The 22,713-nt window shown below is 32.6% G+C and overlaps 1 protein-coding gene and 1 long non-coding RNA gene across 3 annotated transcripts; both read left to right on the top strand.

The window, feature by feature from the left end:
* The first annotated feature begins 862 nt into the window (after positions 1-862).
* On the top strand, positions 863-4,093 carry LOC126723586 (receptor-like protein EIX1). Of its 2 annotated transcripts, none has more exons than XM_050427152.1 (2): positions 863-3,842; positions 3,930-4,093. In XM_050427152.1, exon 1 carries the CDS (start codon positions 868-870, stop codon positions 3,823-3,825), a length of 2,958 nt encoding a protein of 985 aa, XP_050283109.1. In that variant the 5' UTR covers positions 863-867; the 3' UTR covers positions 3,826-3,842; positions 3,930-4,093. The 2 variants fall into 2 exon arrangements, with proteins under 2 accessions (XP_050283109.1, XP_050283110.1); XM_050427153.1 differs by having other exon boundaries at positions 3,947-4,093.
* Positions 4,094-17,322: 13,229 nt separating this feature from the next.
* Positions 17,323-21,365, top strand: LOC126724539 (uncharacterized). Its single transcript, XR_007655025.1, has 4 exons — positions 17,323-17,668; positions 18,432-18,490; positions 19,324-19,543; positions 21,223-21,365. It is a non-coding gene; the product is annotated as an uncharacterized LOC126724539 (long non-coding RNA).
* The last annotated feature ends 1,348 nt before the right edge of the window (positions 21,366-22,713 follow it).

Below are 22,713 nucleotides of genomic sequence, written 5' to 3' on the forward strand. Positions count from 1 at the left end.
ATTAATCTAAATTAATCCAATTATTGTAGTTTAAGATTATGCATAAAATATAAACTTATAGATCATAAAATAATAATATTCAATCGACATAAAATTTGATATGTTTATTAAGAGTGTAAAGAACATGTAATTCAATGGTTAGATTTTCAAAATATGTAATAATCTTTATTTTATTAAGAAGTTGTAGCCTTAGATTATAACCAATTTTGTAGCTAAAATTTGTTCAAATAAAATCATTACATTGATTAAAATTTAATTATCAAAAGTTTCAAGAAATTCAAAGGCAATTATTATTTATTGTTTTAAATTATTTTATAAGCAATTATAAACTTTGGTTTTTTTTTTTAATTTTTTTAAATATATAAAAACTTAGTCCCAATCGATGTACATTCTTCATGTAACTTAAACTTTATTCCATTGAAAAAAATGACTTTTTTGTTTTAATTTTATCATCTATTTCATTATTCAAATGTAATTATATATGCGTGTGTGTTTCTAATGAAAAACATAACAAAATATAAAAGACATTAGTATATATGTTGCTTGATTGATTTAATAAAAATTAATTTCATACAACCACTTATAGTTTTTTTTTCCTTTTTTACTGCTTGTTCACTCAGAAAACAATTTTTTTTTTTTAACAATATAGTATCCATTGATATAAGTAGAAGACTAATAATTTAGCAAATAAAACAGAAACAAAATTAATTTATATTTATTTCTTAAACAAAACTATTCTATAATAAAGTATATCCTGCAAATTCTACGTACCAATAATTCAAGTGAAAAAAAGAAAAGTTAATAGACAATCCGCATGCTTATAAATAAGCATCTATAACAACGATCCTTGTAAGGAGATAAGGGGAAATGGCCAACATGAATACCACCTTTGTACTTCTTCTTAATCTTCTTTACCTTCTTTTGATAACCGAATCTATTTCACTTGAAGCTGTACCATCCAATTCTATTGCTGTAAATGCCAACGTGCGTTGCATTGAGATAGAGAGGGTAGCCCTTCAAAAATTCAGAAAAGGTCTTAAGGATCCATTCAATAGGCTTTCTTCTTGGGTGGGTCAAGATTGTTGCAATTGGGAAGGCATAGGTTGTAGCAATCAAACGAGCAACGTAGTAAAGCTTGATCTTGGAAGCTCAAATCTATGTGGTTTTGGAGGAGGAAGCCAATATACTCCTGATCAGCCTAATTGTTTGAGTGGTAAGTTAGATCCTTCTTTACAAAATCTGAAATATTTGAGTTACTTAAACCTAAGCAACATCAATTTCCAAGGATTATCATTCCCATATTTCCTTGGCTCTCTCAAGAAGCTGACATTCCTTGACCTTTCCTTTACAATGTTTTCTGGAGTAGTGTCTCCCAGTCTTGGAAATTTAACAAATTTGAGCTATCTTAATCTCATTCCATCTCAATTTTCTGAAAGAACTCTTTCGGTTTCAAATATATATTGGCTCACCAATCTCTCTTCCTTACAATACTTGAATTTGCAAAACATAGACCTTAGCAAAGCAGAAACTCATTGGCTGCAAGTTGTTAATATGCTTCCTTCACTATCAGAGTTGTATTTGTCAAGTTGTGGTCTTCATCATCTCCCTCAAACTCTTCCATTTGTGAATTTAACGTCCCTTTCGGTCCTTGATCTCTCAAATAATGGCTTCAACTCTTCTTCTATTCCCCCATGGTTGTTTAATCTTACTGCCCTCATTAATCTCAGGATCAATTTATGTGACCTAAAAGGCCCCATCCCTAACATAGCAAGGGCTAGCCTATGCAATTTGAAGAATTTAGATATGTCGTTCAATTTTTTTATCGGTGGCCCAATAACTGAATTTATCCAAGCATTATCCGGATGTGGCAACCATAGACTAGAACAATTAAATTTGGGATCAAACCAACTTAGTGGTGTTTTGCCTCATTCCTTGGGGTATTTTACACATTTAAGAGAGCTCCATCTGTCCAACAACTCATTCTCAGGCCCAATTCCATCAAGTACACAACATTTATCACGTTTGGAGATACTAGATCTCTCTTACAACTTGATGAATGGAACCATCCCAGAATTTATTGGACAACTTACTGAGTTGAGCACTTTGGATCTCTTCAGTAATTCTTGGGAAGGTACCATGACTGAAACTCATTTCCTAAATCTCAAAAAACTAACTTGGTTTTCCTTGTCATCAACTAGGAAATCCTTAGTTCTCAATGTGACACATGATTGGTCTCCCCCTTTTAGTCTCCAAAATGTCCTAATCAAAGACTGCCAATTGGGTCCTGCATTCCCGGCATGGCTCAAAACTCAAAAGAATCTTCTTCAGATCTCCCTTGTAAACTCTTCAATTTCAGCTAAAATACCAAATTGGTTGTGGAATTTGTCTTCGTTGCCTTTGAAATTAGATCTTTCTCATAACCAATTGAGGGGAGACCTTCCTAAGTCATTATCTTTTGAGTGGGTAGATCTAAGTTACAATAATTTAACTGGTTCACTCCCACTGTGGCCTAATGTGTCATATCTCTCATTAAGGAAAAACCTTCTTTCTGGACCATTACCAGTAAACATCTTCCAACGTATGGAAAAATTGGTCACCCTAGATCTTGCAGGGAACTTTCTAAATGGTAGTATCCCCTCATTGACCATTGGGCCGACGGGTTTGTGGTTTGTTGATTTATCGAACAATCTTTTATCAGGAAACATCCCCAGGCATTGGATGAGTATGCAAAATTTAGAGGCCATTGATCTGTCGGGAAACAATCTATTGGGTAGCATCCCAACCTCATTGTGCTCACTACCTACTCTTAATTGGCTGCAACTAAGCTACAACAATTTTTCTGGAGATCTCTTTTCCACCTTGCAAAACTGCTCGAGCTTATATGCACTTGATGTTGGAGGTAATAGATTCTCAGGGACTTTGCCAAAATGGATTGGAAAAAGGCTACCTTCAATATCAGAATTGCGCCTACGAGGAAACATGCTCTCAGGACCCATTTTGGAACAATTGTGTTTTCTCGCTCGTCTACATGTTTTGGACTTTGCACATAATAATTTTTCAGGATCTATCCCTACTTGTTTGGGCAATTTGGCTGGTTTGAAATCTTTGGTCGAATATTCTATATCACCAATCCGTAGTCTCCTTCTTCCACTAACCTACTCGGAGCATATGGATTTGACTGCAAAGGGTGCCCAACGTGAATATTACAGCCAAATTTTCTTGATGAATAGTATAGATCTTTCAAGAAACAATCTAACCGGAGAGATTCCAGAAGCACTAACAAAGCTCTCATTACTATTTACCTTAAATTTGTCATGGAATCAATTGACCGGAAAGATACCAGAGAATATGGGAGCATTGCATGGTTTAGAAACTCTTGACCTCTCATGCAACCATCTTTCAGGTCCCATTCCTCTAAGTATGTCTTCTTTGACTTTTTTAAGTCATTTGAACTTGTCATATAACAACTTGTCTGGACCTATTCCATCAGCCAACCAATTTCAAACTTTCATTGATCCGTCCATTTATGAGGGTAACCCACAACTTTGCGGGCCTCCATTGATAACAAATTGCTCATTATTGCCAAGTGATGGGGATACAAAAGCTGTAGATGAAGACAATGAGGAATTCAGGTCTGAAAAGTTATGGTTCTATGTAAGTGTTGTTTTGGGGTTCATTGTGGGATTTTGGATTGTTTGCGGTAGTTTGGTGATAAAGAAGTCTTGGAGACATGCTTACTTCAATTTTGTTGATGAAAAGAAAGATAGGCTTTTTGTGGCTGTCAAAGTTAATATGGCTCGTTTGCAAGGGAAGATTGAAGCATAGAGACGCAAAGATTGAAGGTAATTCAAAAAAGAAATCACTTTGTAGCTTCTTTTTTGTGACATCATTTCTTCTTTTTAATTTCTCTTTATTATTTATCGGTGCAGTTATGCTTCATTATCAGGTGGAAGTCTCAGTACTTGGAGATCCTATGATTTACAGTTCATGTTTCTTCAGTTCATGCACGTGGAGAAGTACTCTATTAGAGATTAAGTTATGTTAGTTTGTTTATTGTAACATAGATAGTTGTGTAGTTGTATCAATGGAAAAGCTCAGGTGCAGTATTTTGATTAATATAAATAGATAGCTCACTATAATTAATGAAGAGTAATTAGTTGTATAATTTTTCTCAATTTGATCCAATATTGCGAGTTTCTTCTCTTCTCTTCTCCTCTCTCTCTCTCTCTCTCTCTCTCTCTCTCTCTCTCTCTCTCTCTCTCTCTCTCTCTCTCTCTCTCTCTCTCTCTCTCTCTCTCTCTCTCTCTCTCTCTCTCCTCACCTGAACATTGATAAACATGAAAATTAAATAAACCTTTCAAACACAAGATGAATCTTACATGTTCGATTGTACTTCTATAATATTTTTTGAGCATTCACTTGCAGCCAGCTATATTGTAATGGAAAATACTAAAGTCATAAACTATTTTATAATTTTTTTTACGAATTGCTAATATGACAAGTGGTTATTAGTATGTAAAAAAATGATGTTGATAATGAGCACAAATAAAAACTATTAATAATTTATCATATTAATAGATTATAAAAATATTGTAAAACATTGGCGGAGCCAAAGGGGGGTGAGGGGGGGCACCTGCCCCCTGACTCCTCCTAAAATTTTCTAACATTAGTAGTCTAAAGCAATTACTTACTGACATGGAGGAAAAAAAGAAAAAGAAAAAAAGGACTTCTACTTGGTTGAAAGTGACTTTGACACAAGAAAAAGAAATGAAAAAAAAGTTCTCAAGCACCAAACCATGCTCTTGTCTTGTCCTACGTGAAACTTGCACCTATTTCAATATTTTTATTTTATATCATTATTTACACTATTTTCACTATTTATGATACTTTTCACAGCATTTTATTCTTGAATGATACTAGAGATATTACAAATTTTACTACTTATGTCTTACAAATTGGCATGTTACCAATTACAAAAAATCATTTCAAACATTTATTCATTATATTTTTTAAGTAACACTAATCACATTTTTACTCCATTAGTTTGTAAAGCTTTTAGTAGCTATGAATTGGTTATTTTTATTTATTTATTTTAATAATATGAAATATATTCATATTTGCTTACAATTGTTTATTTATTTTGTTATTATTGTTGATTAATATTATTTAGATTAATTTCACTTTTAATATCTTCTTTTAATTTTTCCCCCTCTAGAATAAAATCTTAGCTCTGCCACTGTTGTAAAATACTTTGTGATAATTGTAACATTATTCTTTTGTCATGGACTATACTAAACATTACGGCGAACAGGGACGAAGCTACGGTGGTTTGCAGCAACTATACATACTACACACTACACAGATGATTTTTTAAATGTAGTATCTATCTACTAATTAAGGGGCTCCCTTGGTTTGGATTCCTCATTTTTTTTGTTCAAAAATGCCCATACACTCCTATGTTTAAGTAGAGAAAAAAAAAAACAAAATGACAATCCAATAAAAATGCAACTCTAACTCCTACTAAAATATTGTTTAAAAAATAAGGTTACTCTACAGTTAGATTTTCAAAATGGAAAATATATATATATATAAAATAAAAATTATGACACTATAAAAAAATAAAAAAAGTCTCATCGCATGCACAAATAGCTAGTTAATAATTAACTTATGCCTTTGCTATTATTTACTAGTATAACTTATTATTATTATTGACTTCAAAACTCAAAATTATTATTATTATTATTAGGCGTAAATGCACTTTTAGTCCCTACATTTTGACCTTTTTTTTTTTTTCTTTTTTTTCTTTTTTTTTTTTCATTTTAGTCCCTACATTTTATTTTTACTACTTTTAATCCTTAAACCAATTAACGCGGGACATTTAAGTCCTTGAAGCACCATTCTATCACTAAACTAACGGGGAAACTGACGGATCAATAAAATAATAATTTTTTTTACACGTGGAAGCAATAAAATAACGGGAAGAAATCAGACTCATCAAGCAATAAAATTAACCTCATCCCCTGTTATGGTAGCTTACAGTAAGTGCAGTGTTATGGATGGTGCATTTCAACTGTTTTCTATGATGCATGGGGTTCAGAATGTTGTGTCATGGACGGCCATGATCAGTGGGTACTTACAGAATGGTGGAACAAGGCAGGCAGTGAATTTATTTTGCCAAATGAACAGGGAAGGTGTTAGACCCAACCATTTCACTTATTCTACCATCCTTACGGCTGATCATCCTGCCATTTCTACTTTCCAACTACATGCACAAGTCATTAAAACTAATTATGAGAAATCATCTTCAGTAGGAACTGCACTTTTAGATGCTTATGTTAAGATGGGCTGCATTGATGAAGCTGCAAAAGTATTTGAATTGATTGACGAGAAGGACATTGTTGCATGGTCAGCAATGGTAGCTGGATATGCTCAAAGAGAAGACACAGAGGGAGCTGTTAAAATTTATCTCTGGTTGGCGAAAGAGGGTGTCAAACCAAATGAGTTTACCTTCTGTAGTATCGTTAATGCCATATTTTTTTACACGTTTATGAGGAGTGGGCCAAGAGCCATTTTTTAAACAAAAACCTTCCTCATCTGAAATTTCTCCACCAAGTCCCCCTCAAGTCAACTTAAAATCTTCTAATGCATTCCAAATTCTCCAATCTGACGTGAGTGAAGTGGTGGCCCCTATTGAGTTCGCTGACCAATGTATTTCTCCAGCTATATCTCCTAGACTGACTGAGGTGGACACTCATGGTAAAACCCAGTTTTTACCTTCGCCAGCTAGCTCACACACGGACTGCATGCAGGCCTCTCTTGGTGCCAGCTGTCCAAGTACAACCTATGCATGTAAATGTCCTTTGCCATCTTTTACCTCTCAAACCGAATTAATCTCATCTCCTGTTTCATATATCTCAAAACAGGGGATGAGGTTAATTTTATTGCTTGGTAAGTCTAATTTCTTCCCATTATTTTATTGCTTCCACATGTAAAAAAAATTATTATTTTATTAGTCCGTCAGGTTTCCCTTTAGTTTGGTGACGGAATTGTGCTTCAAGGACTTAAATGTCCCGCATTAATTGGTTTAGGGACTAAAAGTGGTAAAATAAAATGTAGGAACTAAAATAAAAAAAAGTTAAAATGTAAAGACTAAAAGTGCATTTACACCTTATTATTATTATTATTATTAACGCGTGTTCCAATTAACTTAGTTGGTAAAATCTCATGTCATCGAATAAGATTCAAAATATGAACTTTATCTATATTAAAAACCAATTAGTGTCTTAACATAATGATAAGAGCAATCATCATGGAATGAACCCCATAAATTAGAAATAATAACATCTCAAATAAAAAAGAAAAATATTTACTTAGTATTATTATTTTTTTGATAATGGTAATAATTAACAACTGAAGTATAATTATTTGTGAGATTGCTACAAGATTTTTCTCCCTTGGTTGGCTGGCTGGCTGGACCACATGAGGATTCCAAAATATACTTCTGCTTTGTTGAAAGCTAGCTGGTGGAAGTGATGGGTGTCTAATAAATGACTTTAATCTAATGACTTAACAAGGAGTCGGTACAGATCTTCTACCGTGATTTACTGTGATGGAATAGGAATTTGGTTCCGGTTTGGTTTTTTATGTAATACCTTTGTTCATCTTCTATCGAAGAGCAACCACATTAGTTAGTGCAAAATTTTCATCTATTTTGTAAGAAAAAACCTACTTTTTCTATTATACACACTCACTTTTACAAAACTCTCACATCAGTTTATCTATTCTACACATTTATTCAATAAAATAATCATTTCTTTTAACACTGTCATCTCTCAACACAACCCCCACAACCACCATCATCAAGCAACCACCATTATCAACCCAGCCTCTGGCCTCCCACTGAGCAACAAGATTGACACCAACATCCAACCAAAAAAAAATGTAAAAAACCTAGAAAACCAGAAAAACAACTCATAGAACAGATCGGCAACCCACCGACCCACACCCACAATCACTGATACCATCAACCCACACCCATAATCACTATCACCGCAGCCTCAAGCTCAACCAAAAAAAAAAAAAAAAAAAAAAACAAATCAGTGATCAAGAGAAATAGCCCACCACAACCTAATCGGCGATCAAGAGAAAACCAGCAACCGTTATCTGAGAGAGTGAATCTGATCCACAACAGATCGGCGACGAGGCTTGAGTCAGTGGCGTGGGTCAGCGAGAGTGAGGTGATATGATGAAATGAGAGAGTTGATCGATGAGAGTGAGGTGAGAGAGGACATGAGAAAAGAGAGAGGTGAGAGTTAGGGGTAATGAGAGGAGAGAGAAAAAAATCTAAAATAATAGATAGACAAGCTACAGTAACCATGTAAATATACACAGTTACTGTAGCTAATGTGTATATATACACATTTTTAAACCCACTGATGTTGGTGTTTTTTTGCTTAAAATGTGTAAAATGGGTACTTTTTTCTATTTTAGAAGACTATACAAGGGCTGATGTGGTTGCTTTAAGGATTTTTCTTACAACTTTTTGTCCTAGGGTTTATTAATTCTCCTCTATGGTTAAAACTATGCATCAAACTTCAAAAATTTAATCGGTAATTTTTTAATAAAAAGAAAAGTCACATCATTTAAAAAATGTTAAGTCATTATTTAGTTAACCACTTCAGCAATACTACTAATGGAAGTTACTCAAAGGATTTAAACGGCTTATTTTGAAAATTTGAGGGACCAATTGTGCTCACTTGAAACTTGAGAAACTAATTGCGCATATAGGATAAACTTCAGGAACTAACAGTATAATTTCGCCATATTAATTTAATTCTCCTTTGTATTTTAAATTATGCATAAAGCTTTAAAAATTTTAATCTGTTGTTGTGAGTGAATACGCAGTGGGCAAAATTTGTCTCTGTATCATACATTACCATAATCAATTCAAACTTGGCAGGAAACAAAAACAAAAAGAAAAGGGGCCTACTGAATCCAAAAAAGAGTTGAAGTTTCTATAGGCAAAGACTTGGGACCGCAGCTGAATGTTCAATTAGTGTATAAAACACCTTGAACGTTTAGACCCCCAATTTACAAATTACCAATTCAAGCTTAATATCAAACAATATATGTGCGGAAAATGAATATGAGCTTATAACAGAATTGATAAACAATCTAAACCAAATAAAATCACATCCAAAACGGAAATTAAATGACAAAGATTAAGGGAAGAGAGATGCAAACACAAGGACAACACAACGATGTGTTATCGAAGAGGAAATCGAAACTCTTGGTGTAAAACCTCTCCACCACCCTCCAAGCGGTAAATAATCCACTAAAGAATGAAGTTGGGATACATGAACAACAGAAGACCCTCCAAGCCTAATCTACCCAATGTACCTAAGCCCTCTAAGTTTCTTTCTCCAATGAGATTACGTTGAACATTTGTCTTCTTTAGCTTACCAGATTCGGCTATAACCCATAGCATCAACCAATATCAATTGGTCCATTTCTAACTACTTCACAAGCACCAAATAGCCTTCTCACAAATATGGGTATGATGAGAAAAGGTTTTGGCTAATGTACCTCTCAAGGAAGTAACAATGGAGAGGATGAGAGTTGAGGAATTTGAAGAGTCAATATGTAAAGATTGTGGATGAGTCAATCTTGTTTTTCTCTAGAGTTTCTTTCTCAAAATTCTCTCTAGAAGCTCTCAATATTTTGTGGGTATAAGGGGTATTTATACTGGAGTGAGAAAGGAATGCGAAGAGTTAGTTTTTCCATAACAGAGTGGACTGGCGACTTGGCCTCGCGACTTGACTGAGTCACGAGTCTAAGCCACGAGCTAATTGAATGGCCAGTCTGGACTTTTTGTCCTATAATGCTATAGCTGGCATGACGGTTCAGCTTCTCTGCATGCTTCACTCGTGTGCATCATCTGGCAGCTTGCAAGCCGCGAGATCCAACCGCGAGTCCCTGCTTCACTGCACAATCTTGAACATTTCTTCATACTCTCTTACACACTATACCTTTACATGATTCCCACCTAAACACAGGGTTACTAATTGCTAAATTACAAGTAAATTTGACACGGAATAAAGCCAACAAGATGGTTGATTAAATTCAACCTTACAACATCGAGTAGGACAGGTCTTCTTGGTCCCTTGTGCAAAGCCGAGATACAAGATTTTTGACAATTTTCTATTATTAAAAGTATTTTAAAATATGGTACAAACTACTAAGTAACAAGTTGGTACTATTTGTGAGGTTGATAGAAGATTTTTCTCCCATGGCTAAGCCTGTAGGATTCCAAAATAGACTTCGGGTTGCTTTATTGAAAGCAAGCTGGTGGAAGATGGAAGTGATGGGTGTCTAACCTAACCAAGATGTTTTCTAATTTCTATGAAATCTGTAGCAAATAAATGTGTGAATTATGCATAACAAGGACAGGTCTTCTGCCGTGTAAGCCCTTTCCTTCCATCCTCATGATGGATATGTGTGATGTCTAATTTACTGGGTTGCTTATCTCTGCAGTCATAGAAAACGAAGTTAAAGAATACACTAGTTTTTTTTTTTTTTTAAAACAAATAATACACTAGTTGGCAGTTGGCTCAGGTTTGTTATTGAAATTTCAAAAATGTATATGGTCCACAAATACAATAGACTCATATATGGGTATATTATACTCCCTCTGTGGTTGGGCTTGGTCGTCATTTAGTTTACAAACTTTCAATTGTTACATTTTCCATTTATTGTTTGAATTAAGATAAAATGATTGGTTTGGCCCAAATCTATAGATTTCGCATTTTTTAAACAAATAAATTACTTGTTACCGGTTTGATAAAGAATGAGGAGCTACACATTCCGTTCGATTATGTTATACTTGTACGATAATTATATTGACTCAATCAACTCAATTTAGATTAAAAGGCACATGTTTAATACAACTTGTTCTATTATGCAAGGTTGGAATCTATAGATGCAAAGCTATTCAAGTCTTCAAATATTCATGAAAATACTCAAAATAGACCTACTTCATGATAAAATTCCCTTAATGGATCAGTTAATCATTCTAATTTGATGACGTTATAATAAAGTCTAAACACATGAGATGTACCCCAATCTTTCATGAAAAATACTTCAGATTATTCAAAGTTGCATCAACAACAATCTGCATAAATCATTCATTGCTTCCCAACGAACTGAGCTCTCATTATCAACAACACTTGGACCAAAATAATTTTGAACCCAACAAGGGCCAACCGACCCAACCCATGAAACTGGAGCAGGACCAAACTGGCTCAGGCCTAAAAACATTGTCTTTTGTTTAACATAAGATTAGGCCAGATCCAAAATGAGCCCAATTTGAATTTAACTGGCTTTAGGCCTGAAAACATTGACTTCTGTTCAGAATAAAGTTATACCTGACCAAAAATGAGCCCAGTAGTATAAAACTAGGATTGGGTCAAAAGTGTTTGATCCTAACCAACGTTAAAAATAACAGGAAAAGACCAATATGTAGGCAAAAATGGCCCATTACCATCAATTTTGGAAATAATTTGCCCAGAAACACTGTTTCTGAACTATATAGCAATGTACCACCTTTTCGGGTACTCGAGCTTGGTGAGCTCGAGTACCACGTTTTTTTAATCCACTGTTGCCCCATATTCAAGGAGCCCTATAGTGGCGTTTTAAGCCCTATAGTGACGTTTTCGGGCCCTATAGCGGCGTTTTTAAGCCCCCATTAAGGGGCCCTATAGTGACGTTTTCGGACCCTATAGCGGCGTTTTCCTGCAAAATATTTTTGTAAGTCCCCATAACAGGTTCAAGGGGCCCTATAGTGGCGTTTTTATGCCCTATAGTGACGTTTTTGGGCCCTATAGCGGCGTTTTCCTGCAAAATTTTTTATAGTCCCATAACAGGTTCAAGGGGCCCTATAGTGGCGTTTTTGGGCCCGAAAACGTCACTATAGGGCTTAAAAACGCCACTATAGGGATCCTTGAATATGGGGCAACAGTGGATTAAAAAACGTGGTACTCGAGCTCACCAAGCTTGAGTACCCGAAAAAGTGGTACATTGCTATATAGTTCAGAAACAGTGTTTCTGGGCAAATTATTTCCAAAATTGATGGTAATGGGCCATTTTTGCCCCAATATGTATATTACAAGATCCAAATTCACATGAACCCAATCTTAAATAGAAAGTGACCGAAAAGCAGTACAAAAAGAAAAAAGAAAAAGGAAAAAACAAATTCTCCATCAAAATTTGTAAAATTACATCTTCTATGTTTAAAATTAAATTCACCTTTCTCTATAATTAAAAAAAAAAATTACACCCAAGGCCAAAACTGTTAAGATTGACAAAAATTATTCTTGAATATTACACATTACTTGGATAAAATTCATGAAATTAGTTTGAATTATAAAATATAAGTTGATGAAATTGTAAAAATTACCTTGGATTATACCTTAGCCAATTAGATACCACAGCATATACAAATGCGTCATAGCCCATTTTTAATTTGTTGAAGGGAAAATCATCCACCTGTGACATGCGATGTCTTTTGAAAATTCAATGAATTTCCAAAAAATAAAATTTAGAAATTGAAAAGGGAAAAAAAGAAAAAGAAAAAGAAAAGTAAAAACACCCTTGAAATAATTGAATTTCCTATTGGCTTGAAATAATAGTGATACCAAGCACGGACTTCTCTGTTGTGGTAAAATTGGAAAAGGTGCACATAGCTTCTAGGACACAGGATGAGAAACTGGAAAAGGCAATAGCGTTACGATTACAAATAATATATTAACTAAGGGCATGTTTGGTAGACTGTAATAGACGCTGTAATGTAATAATTATTCCTATGGTTTAGTTATTCTTTAGTTTGGTTATGTTTTTATTACAAGGAATAATCATTCCTTATGAATAGCTATTCTTTAAAATGAGGAATAACTATTCCTCTTTAAAATGTTGTATTAGCTATTCCTTAGTAAGTACAATAATTTTAAAACTTAATATATTTCCAAGTAAACAAACTTTCCATATACATCTAACAATTATAAAAATAAAAATCATAAAAAATAACATATATCTCTCTTAAATTTAAAAATAACAATTTTTAAGGAAACATAATTGTATGAGTAAGAAATTTCCTAAAATAAATGTTAAGTTTCATTCTAATATTATAACTCAACCAAACTAATGAATAGATTTAGTTAAAGATTACAATCCCTGTCGTAATTCTCATTCAGTGTATCAAACGTATTCTAAATGGGCCATGCTTGAAACAATTATTGGAAAATTGTCTCAAATTACAATTTTAACCTAAAAAGCTAATTGAATTAATCATTCTAGTGCTAATATGCAAAAATGGAATCATAGATGCAAGATAGAATTCTACTCTAGCCTAAATCTAAGTGTATATGTATGTGTAAATGGAATCATAGTCATAGATGCTATATTATTGAATTCTTCTTCATTAGTGAAAAACATTACCATCTATATAACTAAAAAAACAGGAAGCTAAGTTATATTTTGTTTTCTTTTATCGTAAGTTTGACATTAATTTATTTGACTTTTGTTGGTTGCTTTTGCAGAAAGTTAGGTAAAATATATTTGTATTTGAAAAAAAAAAGTTAGAGATTTTAAAAATTGTGCATAAACAAAATAAATTAAAAATTAAACAAAAAATCCTATGACAAAATCATTTTAATTTAATAATAGATCTCAATCCGTTGATCTGTTAATCATTTTAGCTTAATAGCGCTATGATAGGTTTAATTTAACTTAATTGACCAATTCATCATTTTAATTTGCACCATTACCCATTAATCTTGAAAAAATATTATGCAAATTTTCAGGATTGCATAATTACTTGCAACAGTTTCAAGGAATTATAAGACAAGGAGTATCATGATGTCTAATGCTAGCAAGTAACTCACAACATATGCGCGAGTACACTTGACTTAAACTCACAACGAGTTTAATACAACCAATTTTAGGTTTTGAATTTCTACCATCTCTTGAAAGAACCTTGTAAGGGCATTGACAATGACTTCTACAAAGTTCTAGCAAATTTTTTGCTAGAAAGCTCATTTCCATTTTTAACTACCGACCTTTTTGAATATAAGTTTTAACAAACTCTTTATTTTTTTTTTCTCTATCTATTTAAATATTTTTATTTTTTTATCCCAATAACCCCCACAGCAGCACACCTACATCAAAGAATACCCCCCAAAAAAAACCCATGGAAACCCATAAATTCCCAACAAAGTTTGGCTCCAAATATGTTTGAAGTTTTGGATTCCAACGCTCAATAAAAGATGATATGTATTCTTGTTAATTGCAATATACATGACTCACATAATCTAACTAACCGAGTAAGTCATATGTATTATACATAAGAGGGACACACAAATATCATCTTCTTATTGGGAATTAAAATCCAAGACTCCAAACATTTTTAGAGACAAACTTTCTCCGCCCCACGAACCCACCCCGACCCACATTTGACCAAATTCCATTTCTCATCAACCCACCAATGCGATAGGTAAATTCTTACCCCCATCAACTCCCCACATAGTGTCAAATTATAAATAGTATTAGTAGATCTAGTATTGCATATTAGAAGTCAAAAGACCGATTTAAGAACCAAGTGTGGTTAGTATCTTACAATTCCTATCTCGTAATTAACTTGATTTATGAATCAAAATCAAGGAATGTAGATAGAGGTTTCCATTGTGTTTGAATCATATATTATAATTTTTATTTATTCTAGATTGTAATTAAGGCCAAAAACTATATAATTGATTTTTTAAAAAATTTATTTGTGATAATTTTTTTTTATTAATATTCTCTCTATTTAATATCCCAGCAAATTTTCCATCATAAGAGTTGCAATTGAGGATCCAAATATTTGCAGTCCATTGAGCAATATTCTCATAATATATGATAAGATACTTGGATTGTCCTATCTTTAAGCTTTACTCATAGCATGGCAATTCTCGAAAAGAAATACTAACGGCATGACCAAGAATAGCATATGTTTGTTTGTTTAGACCCCTTAAAGCAAATTGTTTAATCTAATATATTAGCCAAGTGATTACTTAGGTTAATTATGAGATCTAGGTTAAACAAGAATAGATTATATCATGCACAGCTGAGGAAAATAAAGAATACAACGATATGATGACCCAGGGAAACCAATGAAACCAACAGTTTCAACGTAAAAACCTGAGGATAATTTGACCTAGTTATCCTCAAGGTAAAAAATCCACTTTAGAGAATCAAAGTTTTTACAATCAGATTTAATCCTAAATCTATTACTATCTCTAGTAACTTAACTGACACGATCACGTGCAAGAATCGACTCCATGAACTCCTTTCTTGGATTTGCACCACACAAGCACCCACGCTTGTAACTTTGAGATCCCGCTCAAAGGTTTCATATCAAGGCTTGTTGATCTTTGCTGCAACTAGATTCCACCAACACTTGATTGTAGATCTTGTTCCGGTAAATGCTTGTATCGTTAGAAAGTACAAAATCTCTCAGATCTCATAGGAGTAACTCACAAGCCTTCCAAGAGCCTTCAAAACATAGCTAGGGCTTTCTTTTATCCATAAGAGTGTTGGATTGAAACTCTAAACGTTTTCGCGGGCTTGAGCCTGTATAAAATTCTGTAGAAATTCTTTTTCTTCAATTTTCGATCGATTGAGCTTCACCATTCGATCAATCGAGCTTCATAGAAAAAATAATCTTATTTCTTGTAGTTTGTACATTCTTGAGTCTTGACCTTTACAAGTTTGAGCAATGTCTAACATCCATGATTGTCAAAATCGCAATCCGGATCGTAAAATCGCACGATTTTACGATCCCACCTCACCAAAAAGTTTAAAATCATAGCAGGATTGCAAAAATGGTAGGATCGTGTAGGATCACATAGGATCGTAGGATCGTATGGGATCCTGCCGATCTTACTGATCCTACCATTTGGATTGATTATTTTTTATTTTTTATTTTTAAGTGGGATTCATTTGGGTAAGATAATCCACCTAAACCCACAAGCCCAACGGATTATCAAAAGCCCAATAATGAATTGAAGTCCCAAATTTACCCCTATGTCAACATAAAATATCAAAAAAACCTATAGTACTTAAGTTTAACGTTTTCAAAAACAAAACCTAAAATATTTAGATGATGAAATGGGATATGACAATGGCAGTGATTAGATTATAAGAACCTTAGAATGAGAATTCTCTTTTGGATTTCATATTTGTAATTAGCTAGTTTACCTTAGATTGAGAATTCTCTTTTGGATTACATATTGTAAATTTGTAGTTAGTTAGTTTTTATATGCTAACTAGCCTAACTTATTTTGGATTTGGAACTTAGAATTTGGAAAACATTTTCCATATGTGTAGATAATATTTTGGTACTTAGTTGCTACTTAAACATGTACTAAATTTTTTATGATGCAATTTTTTTTAATGACTGGATTCATATTTTAAGTGATTATATAACATATAAAGTCACTATCAATATATTTTTTGCTTAAAATCTGAAAATAGGTAGGATCTTACGATCCGATCCTACGATCCACGATCCTACCTACCTCCCACGATCCTACGTAGGATCCCAATTTTGACAACCTTGCTAACACCTATCGTAGACATTTTTTTTTTTTTTTTTTCTGGTTTGCCAACACATACAAGTTGAAATTCTAAACATTCAATCCTAAATATTTAGAACCTAACAGCATAGAACCGCATGGAATATAACATTGGCTGCATAGAAAAATCAATCTTTGGGTGTACTTGTTTTCATGCATAACTTTAGCCTTCATGTATCAACTTAAAATTTTCTTGAGCATGTAAATTCTATAGGTCTTGATTGTGAATAGCTTTGGATATAAACTTATTTAATAGTACATTAAAACATAAAGTTAATTATTTAAGAAGATATTACATACTTGATACAGGAGGGGAAAAAACAACATACATGAATCATGACTAGTCAATATATATATATATATATATATATATATATAAAACCGAAGCTTTTGAAGCTCCCACAAATTTCCACATCAGCATAATATTAAAAAATAAAAAAATAAAAAACGTTATAAAACTATAAAAAAAACACCCTTTCACACCGCTTATCCACAAAAAAAAAAAAAAAAAAAAAAAAACGCAGACCCTAAAACCCAAATCGACTCAAACGTAATAAAACTACAAAAGACACCCTTCACGCCGCTTATCCACAAAAAAAAAAAAAAAAAAAAAAAAAAAAAAAAAAAAAAAAACGCAGACCCTAAAACCCAAATCGACTCAAACATGCGATTCTTCGCTGCACCTCCATATACACACAGATCGAAATAGAGAGGCGATGAAAGAGAGAGAGAGGCGACGAGGAAACGGTGAAAGAAGCAGAGAAAGAGAGATGGAAATAGAGGGAGGAGATGAGGCCTGGGACACGGAGAGAGAAACTGAGAAGAGAAAGAGGCAAAACACAATTACTGTCAGATTTTCCGCCGCCATCCGTTCCCTCGCCAGACTCAGAACACCGAAACCGCAGGCACACACAGGAATTGAGATTGAGGAAGAGAAATCTAAGTGCCATTAACTCCGTTCAGGCCATTTACCTACCATCATCAGATCGTCGAAATTGCCACCGGTTATTTTTTTCCCCTTTCTTATATCTGGGTTTTTAATATGACTTAGTTTTTGGGTATTTTGGTTGGATAGGTATAGATTTAGATATTTGCTTAGATGTTTTGGGATTTTCTGTTACGATTTGTAGATTTCAGATTTTGATATTGTTTGTTTGGTTCTTTCCTTCTTGCCCTAACTCACCTTTTCTCTCTTGCTTTCCATCTCTGTTTCTTTCCCAAGAAAGCTGTGATTATATATGCTTTTTTATTTGTTATTTTTCTTTAAAGAGTATAACTCAAGGGATTATTCAGTTTGCGTAATTAGAAACAATGAGGTTTTTGATTGGTTGTTGAGAAAATGGAGGATTAAGTGAGGGAATGATGAGGGAAATTGGAATTTGTTTTTGGTTCAATTGGGGACTCATTGAATGAGCAAAGTTTGAGTTTTTGGTTTTGTTAGAAACTAAAAAGTAAAAAATGTGTGAAAGGTTATTAATTTGATGCTTCATTTTTTGCTGGAATTGTACTGGAAAAGAAATAAATGTGAACAATATTAAGGCTTTTACTGTTGTTCTTATTTTAAATTTTATGCTTGGTATTTGATGCGACCTTTTTTTTTTTTTTTTTTTTTTTTTAATTCAAATACTTATCTCTGTTGCCTATGACATTCACATCAAATGGTATTTCCTCATCCATCTATCATCCGCTTCTCTCATCTATATCTCTAGTCACGCTTCACTGCTCCTCTAATTTTCTCTCTCTCTTTTTAATTTTTTTTTTTCGCAGATCAAGCATAGATTGTTTCATTAGCTTCGAAATTCCTATCCACAATCCATCTTTTCTGAGTGAGTTATTTTCTTAAACAATGCTTACTCCTAAATCAGTTTTATATATGTTCATTATTATTGATATGCAGATTATTTATCAGTTTTAGTCTTGGTCCTATGAGCATTCGACATTACAAGCTTTTTTTTTTTTTTTGCTTCTCACCAAATTCTGCACATGCATGTTTTTGCTACATTTTTCAAAATTTTAAAAAGTGAAAGATACAGAGTTGTAGATATAAAGGGAAGGAACCAAATTGATTCAATAATGCCCCCCTGTTATAATACTAACAGTTAAGCTGATGGTTTATTAAAATGTTTCATGTTATGCCACGTAGGATAAAAACCCACTTAAACTTATACCTCATGTACAGTTAAAAAAGAGAAAACACGTTATTCTGCTTAATGTATTAGTAAGTTAACAGGTATTTCCTATTAGCGTAGGGAGCAGAGAGTATTTTTGGAAATGGTTATTTTGAATTCGTGTCTTTTGGAAATCCAAATTCTTATATGTGATTATTATTAATAAATATTTTTTTTGTCAATGGGTATCTTTGATCACTTGGTTTTTGTTAAATTTCTTATTCAAAATCTTGGTTTCTTTGTTTATGCTTACCTTTTTGTTAGGGCTTCCAAATTTCCATAGACATTGATTTCATGTCTAACATTGAAAATTTCATTGCAATGTGGCAACTGTGGAATGACAATGGTTAAACACACATGCAAATGTGGGTTTAGCCCTATAGATTTTTTTTTTCTTTTTTAAATGCTTGATGTAATTATTTCCCACCCCCTTATTTATGATGCTTTGATATTGAGTATTTTTTTCCTGTTATCTGTTATTATATGCCTAGATAGCAAAGAGTAGATGAGAGAATCAAAAGCGTGTCCAACAAAAGTTACTAGAAGATCTAGGAAGCAAAAAACTCATTCCAAGTTTGCTGTATTGGACAAGGGAACCGAAATCTATTCTAATTTAAAAGAGATCAGTGACTCAAATATGTTGGCGCCACACCAAATCCAAGATAAGGTTCTAAAGGATGGCTAGAAGAAGAACGAGAAGACTATATCTAGGTAATACTAACTGTTATGCTCGCATCCGAATTGGTTATGAATAAATAGTTTAGAAGAAGCTATAATTTTCGTATATATTAATAATTTTTTTTAAAATAAACCTGAGTGGTTCTATCATCTGTCACTTAGATTTGGAAACTTGATCCTATTGATACAGTTTACTGAATACATTTGACTACATTTGTTTCTCCTAAGTGGTTCTGTTTGAAAATGTATGAAGGATTTGTCACTTTGTTAAAACTATGAAATTTGAAAGTATAATGTTATTTACTTTTACGTTTTGATAGAGATTTATTTCTTAAAATATTTTTAACTGATGATTTGATTGTTTACAATGCTCGATTTTATAGTTTTTTAAAGTTGTATTTCATTCTTAAAATTAGATTGGCAATCTGTTTGGTGCTAAGAATTAAAAAGTAAAACAAAGGTAACCAGTTCTCAAGTTTGTTTCATCGTACCCTTTTGTTATTTACTTTATTTTTTGTTTTCTTTCAAATTATGAGAGATTTAATATTCTATATTTAGGTTATGGTTTTATAATTGTTGGAGGATTTGTTTTAGTTTATTTATACCATATTTTTCATTAAATTTTCGGTTTTGTCATAGGATATTCCGAGTATCCTAAGACTTATATCAACATGAAATTCAAGTGATGTAATATTTGTGATTCCAGTTTTGAACTCAGTTGTAATTTAACCTAATGTTGTTTGCTTAATTGTAGTTATGGTTAGGGGGTTTTTAGGTAGATCTTGCTTGCATCTCAATGTGTTAATGTCATTCTTTTTAACTTATCATTTTCTGTGTCTTTGTTCAATTGAAGAAAATTTGTGTTAAATATTATTAAGGTTTTGTTATTTGTTAGTTTTTTTTTTTTTTTTTAAGATTTAATTTTGTGAAAAATAATTATTAATATAACTCATATTTGTAGTCTAATTATTGTGTTGATGGTTTAATTAGGCCGACAACTGTTCACAGCTGCTTATGCTTCACTGTCATCATTCTTTTGAACCCTTGGAAGGTTGAGCTTCAATAATTTGAAATAAAATGATTTAGAAAGAAGATAAAGTTTTTCACTTACCAAAAAAAAAAAGGAAAGAAGATAAGGTTTTAGTCAATAGGCTTTCTATGTTGCTCCTATGGTCATAAGGCTAATCTTCATTTTCCAGTATTCAAACTAACATTATTGCTGCTGTGTGCTGCTATACTAAGGCCTGGTGCTGTTGTTTGTGAAATTTTTTTGTTGTTGTTGTATATGCTAATATGCATTATGCTTCTATTGTACTTAGTGTTAGCTGTATTGTGATAATTGGTAATTGTTGGCATTGTATTAGGAATTGATGCAAAGTCCAGGATGTTTTGGTAGTTATTGGCAGATTCTTAAAAAAGCACTTAGTGAGAAATATTAACATAGGTTGTGTTTGTTTGCTTCATGTTAATAGAAGGTTACAAGGAAATTCAAATGTTAATAAAAAGTTGGCCTTTTAAGAGTGTGCCACCTCAGCTTTGGAGTCTTCACAATTTTACACCTCAACAATATTTTTAATTTTTATTTTTAGCACGGTATTTTAGTTAAATATTTTACTTAGTTTAAACTTAGAACTACTTTGAACCCGATAATGCACTCCCCCTCTCTCTATCTCTGTAACCTCAATAGGCTATGGCTGCTACCGTGATTTCAGATATCTCTAATAGCAACCTCTGAGGACAACCATCCAAAGGCAAGATGGAATGTGGGGTACTGCTGCAAGTGTTGCCTTGAAAAGAAAAGACTGCAGTTGATTCAAATGCTCCAGCTACTGCTTGCAGTGCACACAAGACTGAGACAGGGCTAATGAATAACTTTATATGCAATAACATTATAACCTTATTTCACAAAGATCAAGGTCCTTAATGTTTTTCTTTTAATATGTTTTTTTATTTATTTAAATGGATGTAGTTTATTTAAAGATATGTAAAGCATTCTTGTGTTTGCATGTTGTGCTCCCTTTCTACTGTTTATTAATTGCACCCATAGTTGTCAGTATCGTACGATACGTATCGCGTATCGTACGATACGTATCGTATCGTGTACAAAAAGTTTCGTATCGTAAGGGTGTATCGTAAGTGCTCATGAATCGTCCGATACATAAGTGCGTATCGTATGAATCGTATCGTATCGGTGAATCGTACGTATCGTACAATACATAGACATGTGGGTTTAAAATGGGTTTTTTTGTTAAAATTTGTGATTTTATTTGATTTAAACAAGTTGTTAGACTTTGTTAACATAAAATTATTGGGAAACTTAATTAAGTCTAATGAAATAGCAAGTCCATGAGTTTTTTCCTCTCTTCTCTTTCTCCTACAAAATTTAGACAATACTCATAATACTCACTTTCATATGTGCAAATTTATTTTCTATGATATTAATAATGTATTAAATGAAAATATAATTATTTTTTATTTTTTTATTATTATTTTGAATCTAAAAAGCTAGAATGCCAAGAAAAAATATAAAGAAAAAATTATTAGAATAAAAAAACCAAAAAGAGAAGAAGTAAATGTTGATAATAATAAAGAAAATGTCTACGAAAAAATAATTTTGCAAAGTGCTAAACATGATGATAACATTGACTTAGATGGAGTTGATTAATCAAGATGATGAAAAGATATTATTATTTTGGTTCATATATCATGTATTACTTTTGTGTTTAATTAATTTGAATGTGCATGTTATAAATATAAGTTAATTTGATTTATTTTGTTAGCTTTGTTAAATTTTATTACATAAGTAATGATTAAATTGGTCATTAGTTGAATATATTTTGAATTTATAATGAATATACATTTTATATATGTATATTTATAATTATTTTATAATTTTATTAGGTGTTTGTGTATCTTACGATACACGATTCGATACGATACACGATACAAAAAAATCAAAAATCGATTCACGATACGATTCACGATTTGACAACTATGATTGCACCATATATGACTTTTCAAATGATACTCCTAAACGTGATTTTTAAAGCACATTGATGATGACAAAAATAAGGAATAAACAACTAGGATTACCAAGATTTTGCAAACAGACTGAATAATAGAAGGGATTATGTTAAAAAAAAATGATAGAGACCTTAAATTTCATGAAAGAAAGGATGCAATTCATAATAGACGTAGGATGC

This window comes from Quercus robur, chromosome 4 (genome assembly GCF_932294415.1).
Source record: "Quercus robur chromosome 4, dhQueRobu3.1, whole genome shotgun sequence".
NCBI lineage: Eukaryota > Viridiplantae > Streptophyta > Magnoliopsida > Fagales > Fagaceae > Quercus > Quercus robur.